The 9,197-nt window shown below is 38.6% G+C and overlaps 1 protein-coding gene across 1 annotated transcript; it reads right to left on the bottom strand.

Annotated features, from left to right (window-relative positions):
* Positions 1 to 2,794: 2,794 nt before the first annotated feature.
* LOC134545734 (uncharacterized) lies at positions 2,795 to 7,528 on the bottom strand. The gene is made up of 2 exons (XM_063388627.1): positions 7,422 to 7,528; positions 2,795 to 5,369 (listed from the first exon to the last, which is right to left on the bottom strand). Exons 1-2 carry the CDS (start codon positions 7,431 to 7,433, stop codon positions 2,898 to 2,900), a joined length of 2,484 nt encoding a protein of 827 aa, XP_063244697.1. The 5' UTR covers positions 7,434 to 7,528; the 3' UTR covers positions 2,795 to 2,897.
* Positions 7,529 to 9,197: the final 1,669 nt, after the last annotated feature.

Genomic DNA, 9,197 nt, shown 5'->3' with positions numbered 1-9,197 from the left:
CCTATTGTGCTGAAAATCGGTGGACGATCGTTAAATTACATAATATTAATAATTCAAACGACGAAAATATGATTGAAAAGTCAAATCGATGGTCATTCCAATCGAATGGAAGAGAGATTCCACGCATGCGTACAATGAGCAAACAGGAACATCCGTAGTGGGACATCCGTAGTGGGACACTTTTCGTGCATGCAGCCGGCGTTCATCGATTTATTAGACGTTGTCACGTCAATAAAATATTTTTCAAATCAACTTATAGATTATTGCCCTCTCAATTAGCTACAAATTTTAGGTAAAAACTAAAAGAGAACGTTATAAGTTCACGTGGTTGTTAAGTTCCAACAATCACTTATTTTCTGCTAATTTCTGTCCGAATTATAGAAGCTATTTCTCTTACATTCTCTAATTAGTACTTACACTATTGGAGGTCCACCCGTGCTCATATTTGATTATGAACTAGGATCGGCACACAATATGTTGCACCATTCAACGTCATACATCAGATATACTTTGATTATTATGTTTAGAAACCTCGGGCATTCATGCATGCCTTACCGCATAAAGCCACATTTGGTCCATACACCATATGCTGAACAACAACGTTTTCAGGCCACCCAAAACATTAGTTAGTATTTAATGTTTACATTGTGAAATTTAAAAGTTATTACGTAATACTATAATTTTTTTGTAATTGGAAGAAATTGATGTAAAATTACATATATTTATAAATTTGTACATTTAATTGAAAACAATTCTATCTCTACAAAATACTGTTCACAGTAATACTGGGTTCAGATTCCTATCCGGGAATTTATGATTTGTGTTGTCCAAGTACCCCCAATAGATAAAATTAATTGTAATCCATTCCCTGAGTAGCTTTCCAGTATAAACTGAGCACATTAATAACCATAATAACACAAAAAGTCAAATTTCTGAATACTCTATTATCTTTTCCGTGGTTGAAATAAAAACATGCTGGAATTAATTATTAATTAAAATATATAATTATGCGTCAATTTTTCTAAAAAATACTAAGTATTTTCTCAAAAAGCGTATTTAATATATGCGAAAATAACTATAGTCATGTGTTGTACAAAGTTACAATATATTTCTTTTAGTATTATAAACTATTTCTTGGCAATTGGTTATCAAAGGAATCCCTTGTAAAGTACAGAAATTATTTTTCTATGTAGTTAATTAATTAAACCGTAAATTATTATCATTATATTCAAATCAAGTTCATTTGAACTTTGATTAAAGTCAACCATCAAAGTATGCTTAATTTAAAATAAAAATCAGTAAAACACAAACTCCCCCCGCCACCACTTAACTGAAATAGCTTATTTTCTTATTTCTATTTCAATGTTAATAAACAAATACACGATATAAAAACTACTAATGTTCTTTCGTCACTGAATGAAAGCATGTGTATGGTTTGAAATGTCAAAAATAAAAATTCATTCTTACAAACATTAAATTTATTGTAGTTTGTCTTACAAAAGTAGAAAAAAACACTTATAGAGAAAAGGTATATAGATTATCACAGTAGAACTCTCATTATTCTATTAAAATAATACATCTTTTTAACAAAATAATACAAAGGTATTTGCTAACACCGTGATTTTAAAATTTAGAAACAACTAAATAACTGTAACTTTTTAGACTAGTTATTAATACGTCTAATTTTATATTACTTTTCAGTGTTAATTATTTAATTCACATGCCAGAAATACAGACATTTCATCATTTAAATAGTTTTCACATAAGAGATTAATTAGGTTGGACATAGTTAGAAATATTATTTATACCAGCAGGAACACTTGCCAAAACTTTTCCCAACATAAATATTTAAGAGACACCGTAATAAGCTATTTAAATTGTTTCTAAAATAAACTGAAGATCAGCAATAACTAAAAGTTAGGGTTAAATAATTTAGATAACAAGGATAAAATTAGTTATATGGTATTTATGTCGTCAAATACTTAAGCTGGAAAAAAATTACTTCTTGGTTAACATACTAACAATATGATGAATAGATGTGATTAGTATTGGTGTTACATCGGATACAAGTATAATTTTAAGGTAAGAATTACATGTAATGTATGATTCATAAACAGTAATTCAATAAAACATAATGACTACTACTTTTGTTGGTTCTTAAAATTATTTAATTCTAGTACATAAATAATAGATAAACACATTGGCTTGACTCTTTTTACTTGACATTAATTTATCCACGTTCATAATATGAATGAAACTGTGGTAGTTTAAACATTATGTAATATCATGCCAACTAACAATATAATTAAATCATCAACAAACGTATTTAGACACCCAAAAATAAAAATAAGTTTTAAAAAATTTAAGGGTTCTTGTCGTAAATAAATTAATAAATGTAAATCAGTACTGAAACTTACATAAAGTATTAAAATAACTGTTGGGCATGCACAATTATCAGATAGTACATTCTAAATCTAAATTTTTAATTTGAATCTGTAAAATGTAACTGAAAATTTGCTAACAAGAGCTTACTAGCTAGTAAAGTAATGTACTTCACTGTGAAACTTAGTAAGGAACTCACTGAAGAATTAGTGTTAAACCAATGAAAAAATACATTTAATTAAAGAACCAACTGTAAAAGTCTAGTTATTCGAAATTGAGCTGTTTCAACTAATTCTCAGTCTAATTTCGCTTATTCGTAGCAACTGCAAGCAATTCAAATGAAGGATGTATGACATATTCATGAGTTTGTATGCAACAGTCTCTATGTCTTTAAAAAACATGTTTATATATAGAGAACAAACATAAAAAATCTATTTCAAAGCAATACAAGTCCAGTCTTCCGGGAACTGTAAGTGTACAAAATTAAAAATTATATTATTTGGATTCATTTTTCACTAGTCCTTATCTTCATCAGTGTCATGATCGTCATCGTCGTCCCCATCATCATCATCATCGTCGTCGTCGTCATCATCGTCATCATCATCATCGTCGTCGTCATCATCGTCGTCATCGTCATCATCATCATCGTCGTCATCATCGTCGTCGTCGTCATCATCGTCGTCGTCATCATCATCGTGGTCGTCGTCGTCAAAATGATGGCCATGGGAGCCTTTGCTGGTGCCTGTTAGGGCGAAACCATGGCTGTTATAATTGTGACTTCCAAGAGCAAAAATGTTTCCTCCAACGCCATAACTGAGGCCACCATGACCTATTATTTGTTCTCCGTAAGGAAAGCTGTGACCTGCTATTTCATAACTTTTTCCTACGTGAGCAATGCTTTTTCCTGCGTGGGAAATGCTGCAACCTCCTATTCCAATGCTTTGTCCTCCATAGCCAGTACTCTGTCCTGCAAGGCCAATACTATGTCCTCCGTAGCCAATACTATGTCCTCCGTAGCCAGTACTCTGTCCTCCAAGGCCAATACTCTGCCCTCCGTGGCCAATACTCTGCCCTCCATGGCCAGTACTCTGCCCTCCATGGCCAGAACTCTGTCCACCGTGGCCAATGCTGGAACCACCTTTTCCGATGCTTTGTCCTCCATAGCCAGTACTCTGTCCTCCGTAGCCAGTACTAAGTCCTCCATGGCCGGTACTCTTTCCTCCATAGCCAGTACTCTGTCCTCCGTGACCAGTACTCTGACCTCCATGGCCAGAACTCTGTCCACCATGGCCAATGCTGGAACCTCCTTTTCCGATGCTTTTTCCTCCATAGCCAGTACTCTGTCCTCCGTAGCCGGTACTCTGTCCTCCATGGCCAGTACTCTGACCTCCATGACCAGAACTCTGTCCGCCCTGGCCAGTACTCTGTCCTCCGTAGCCAGTACTCTGTCCTCCGTGACCAGTACTCTGACCTCCATGGCCAGAACTCTGTCCACCATGGCCAATGCTGGAACCTCCTTTTCCGATGCTTTTTCCTCCATAGCCAGTACTCTGTCCTCCGTAGCCGGTACTCTGTCCTCCATGGCCAGTACTCTGACCTCCATGACCAGAACTCTGTCCGCCCTGGCCAGTACTCTGTCCTCCGTAGCCAGTACTCTGTCCTCCGTGACCAGTACTCTGACCTCCATGGCCAGAACTCTGTCCACCGTGGCCAATGCTGGAACCTCCTTTACCGATGCTTTTTCCTCCATAGCCAGTACTCTGTCCTCCGTAGCCAGTACTCTGTCCTCCATGGCCAGTACTTTGACCTCCTTGACCAGAACTCTGTCCACCGTGGCCAGTACTCTGTCCTCCATGGCCAGTACTCTTTCCTCCATAGCCCGTACTCTGTCCTCCGTGTCCAGTACTCTTACCACCATGGCCAGAGCTCTGTCCGCCGTGGCCTATGCTGGAACCTCCTTTTCCGATGCTTTTTCCTCCATAGCCAGAACTCTGTCCTCCATAACCAGTACTCTGTCCTCCAAGGCCAGTACTCTGACCTCCATGACCAGAACTCTGACCGCCGTGGCCAGAGCTCTGTCCGCCGTGGCCAGTACTCTGACCTCCATGGCCAGAACTCTGTCCGCCATGTCCAATGCTGCAACCTCCTTTTCCGGTGCTTTTTCCTCCATAGCCAGAACTCTGTCCTCCGTAGCCCTTACTCTGTCCTCCATGGCCAGTACTCTTACCTCCATGACCAGAACTCTGTCCGCCGTGGCCAGAGCTTTGTCCGCCGTGGCCAGTACTCTGTCCTCCATAGCCAGTACTCAGTCCTCCATGGCCAGTACTCTGTCCTCCGTGGCCAGTACTCTGACCTCCATGGCCAGAACTCTGCCCACCGTGTCCAATGCTGCAACCTCCTTTTCCGTTGCTTTTTCCTCCATGACCATAACTCTGTCCGCCGTGGCCAGAGCTCTGTCCGCCGTGGCCAGTGCTGCAACCTCCTTTTCCGGTGCTTTTTCCTCCATAGCCAGAACTCTGTCCTCCGTAGCCATTACTCTGTCCTCCATGGCCAGTACTCTGACCTCCATGGCCAGAACTCTGTCCGCCGTGGCCAATACTGCAACCTCCTTTTCCCATGCTGTGTGCTCCATAGCCAGCACTCTGTCCTCCGTATCCAGCACCCTGTTCTCCATAGCCAGAACTCTGTCCTCCGTAGCCATTACTCTGTCCTCCGTAGCCAGCACTCTGTCCTCCATAGCCAGCACCCTGTTCTCCGTAGCCAGCACTCTGTCCTCCGTATCCAGCACCCTGTTCTCCGTAGCCAGCACTCTGTCCTCCGTTGCCACCTGAACTTTGGGCTCCATATCCTCCAGAGCTACTGATTTTCATACCATGACCATAGTTGTGTACTCTGGAGTTACTTTTACAGCCACATGTTTCAGCAGTGTTAGTGACGTCGCCGTAAGACTTGTTGGCTAAAATCACTACGATGGCTACGACGACTACCTGCAACACACAAAAATTATGACTTAGTATTAATCCTGCTTATACCATATGAATTATGTGCTATATTTTACAACATCCATTGACCTGAGAAAATTAATATTTTTTGTATTATATATTCAGATATCTGTATCACCTTAATCAAATTAAAGTTATAGGTGTTAATCTTGGAAACCATTACAGAAAGTTCTAATATATATTGTAAAAAAAAGCCGATATTAGTACCATTTAATGATAATGTATGTATTTGTTAAGATGTAGGTTATATCCTCATATATCTAGTTATTTAAATCAGATTGTAATATTATTCACGGATACATTTGACCTTCTGTATTACTTTTCTCATAAATTTTTATGATTCTCAGATATTTTTTATGTTACAGGATAATGGATGTTAGTTTTCCAGCGGAAGTATTAGTGTTCTCTTCCCGACCTATTCCTCTCTTCCTGGCACTCTATACAATTACACACATTAGCTTCCTTCAATGAAACCCTTGCATGGACAGCGCATTAAATCTTATTTAAATCTTAAGAAAATAGTTTATTAATCTTTCTTCGCCTTTATATAATATTTGAAATGTTAATGATTACTGAATGTTATATGCACTCTGCGTTTATATTAATGCAACGAAATTTCACCTTTTCATATGTTCTCGCACATGGCCTTCCTATTTTAATATTGGCCGTTAGAAAATTGTAAGAGAGATGTATCGATGACTCATGTTAAGAAGACAATCCCCCTGGGTACACATACGGTGTGCAGAGCTTCAGAAGAAACCACACAATTTGACAACGGCTCTAAATATCAGAGTGGGGTCTGTTTGTGAAAAGTACTTAAAAATGCGCAGAGGGCAGAAGGATAGCTATGTTTCCGTATTTTGTTCTTAAACTTTATTTTTTAGAAGTGTGGAAACGGCTGAAATGCGTGTTTCAAAATAATGTTTACATGAAACATCCGGTAAAGATTCTTGAAAGTACCCACGGGCCTTGCATTACACCCTTGTCATTATTTCTTCATCATCTAATTTCATAGTCAAATGTCATAGTTTCCCTATGCACGACGAGAAGACCACGGATAGTTCACTAAGCCTCTAAAGCATAACTCTCCATTTACTTTACCTTTAAAACTCAAAGTACACTAAACGGCTTATGACCATTATTGTTTGTAATTTCTGACATCATTTTAATTTTAGGACCAGTCAATACATCTTACATCGTAAGTGGCCATAATTTTGAATTATCTTCTTTATTAAGTGGCTAAATTTTTTCTTTATTCGCCCGTCACTAGCGAGAGAAAAATGGTGATATGTTCTGAGGGGCTTTAACATCTCATTTCTTCACACGCGATGTTTGGGGACGAATACTTACTTTAAGCTAATCATCACGTTGCACGATAATCTTTACAATCCTTTACATTAAGTTTTACAATTGGTACTACTGCAACGCGAATGGGGAGTGTGACGACGGATGCGTTAGTCATATTCCTAAATTCTCGGTTATCACACTTTGTTCTCATCGCAGGTTCGTGTGCTTGCAAATGTCAGTTTGAGATTTTAATTTCACAGAGATAATCTACCTGCAGAATTACACTCTACGCTGAGTTATAGTTAGTCAGAATTGTGTAAAGATTTGAACTTTTAGAATTGTCAAAAAATTAAAATTAGTTAAGACGTATCAAATCTAAGAGAACTATTTGAATAATTGACGTACATTTAATCAATGGTTAATTGGTAACTCCTAATAACTCAAGTTATTCCTTTTCCAAAATAAATTTGCTTTAGTCAGATCTTTTGAAATTGTCTTCACATAATGGTAAAAACAAATAGCTGCATTAAATAATTAATTTCGTGTGTGTGCCATGAGCAGACAGACAATAAATTGACAAAAATGTTAAAAGTCTAAGAATCATATTACTTTTCATTATTTGAGGTTTTGTGGTCGTTCTCTTTATCGAGTTCATCTTTTTACTGCATTTTTGTCAGAACTGCATGAACCAAAAAGAAAATAGCAACCTCAGAGTCCAATGAATACTTTGTAACCAAATGCATCACTTACCTTGGTCGACATAGTGCGTATGTCTCTAGAGCCCCTAGCGGGTGTTGTGGTGGGAGGCTCTGTCGAGTGTGCTTCTTCGTCAGGAACCACTGGGGGTTATATACCACCACGACAGGGTTGCTCCCAATGTGTCGGAGACATGGGCCCACGCGTATCTTGGCTCGGAATATTTTTGCGAAGAGCTAATCAGTTTCGATAGCCGGCTACGTTACCATTCCTTTCCGAGACGCGAAGTTTGAGCGGAACACCTCGCAAGTCGATGCAGTTCACTTGGAGTAAATTAACAGCTCCGTAGTGCTTGGACGTTTCCGATATGCAGCTATCGTGAGTAAGAGTACGATTAGCTGCGGTCCGCACGCGCGCCGCATTACACTGCTCCGATGGCCCGCTTTGATGGAGCCGCAGGTTGACGTAACTAGAGATCACAGTGGGAGTCTCATTTAGGGGGCAGGGCGCTAAACTGGCAGGGTAATTTTTACTTGAATATCTTAGTGTTAAAACACAAAAAAAAAAAAATTGTTAGGGAGATAAACTGAATTTATTGTATAGATAGATACATGCATGGGCGTAAATCCCAAGGAAGGCATGGGAGGGGCTCGCCTCCACTTCCTGGAGTTAAGTAGCCCTTAATTGAGGGGGGGCTGCCTGCTCTTGCAAAAGCGTAGCTGTGAAGCGGGTTTGATGTCAAAACTACGTCTTATGGAAAACTTTCTAATTATTTTAACGTCTTCTGCGTGCATGTAGGCCAAAATAAGGGCAGTATACAACATACAAGCACCGTATCCAGACACGAAGGGCAGAACTCTCGGACCGGTAATTTGCTTGCCCCCCCCCCCCTCTTTGCCAATACCTACTACAGATTTGCGCGCCATTATACATGTATATCTTCAAATATTTAAAAACTGGTATTTTCCGCGTTCTACCCAACTTGTAATGACTGTATATAAACACATTTATTTACCATCTAAATTAAATGGCAAATATATTTGGAAAACTGCAGTGGAATTAATATGTGGTAGCGATATGAGGTAATGGGGAATTTTTTTTTTGTTTGGTTTTAAAAAAAATGGGGGAAAAGGGTGAAAACTATTCTAGTTATGGTCCTAGGTGTCCCTAGACTTTCTGGGACCTTAATAATTGGGAAAGTAGCTTCACCAAAGGCTCCCCTCCCATTTTTTGTTGGTTATAAAAGCCTCCAAATGAAACGGGCCAAGATCCCGGAAATATTTTAAAAATAAACATTTTAAGTCTACGTTTTTAAGCCAACCATTAAATTAAAATTTTAACATTGGTTTTGCAAATTTATTTATTTATCGATCGTACAATAATTAAAAACAATAAGGATGAATTTTATGTTATTAAAATCCAAATAAATGATTGTTACGTAAAGTAATGAATAGGATATAAGAATTAATGACGAGTAGTTTACTTTACAGGTGCGTCGGTATAGTAAAAGAGGTTTGCTTGGGACTGAAGTCGCCCCTGGATGCTGTCCGATGGGTTTAACTCTATGACTAACCATCCCTTTCCTGTTAGGCCGGTTTATTAGTTACGCAAGAAACGCAAGTTGCATAAGGTCAAATAACAATGTTTTCAGGTACTACGCATGAAGCAAAAGCATCGGCCAACTTCCAACTTCTTGCGTTTCGGCTTGAAGAGAAACGTTGATTTTATTGTGAATACTCATTCTGTACTAGAATAACTAATTCTGCTAAACTACCAGATAGTCCCAAAAGATTTTATACATACCAAAATAGATAGAGAGACGTGTATACT

The sequence above is a fragment of the Bacillus rossius genome, unplaced genomic scaffold, assembly GCF_032445375.1.
Source record: "Bacillus rossius redtenbacheri isolate Brsri unplaced genomic scaffold, Brsri_v3 Brsri_v3_scf86, whole genome shotgun sequence".
Classification (NCBI taxonomy): Eukaryota; Metazoa; Arthropoda; class Insecta; order Phasmatodea; family Bacillidae; genus Bacillus; species Bacillus rossius.
Note: the sequence above shows the minus strand (reverse complement) of the source record. Positions and strands in the feature narration are given on the sequence as shown.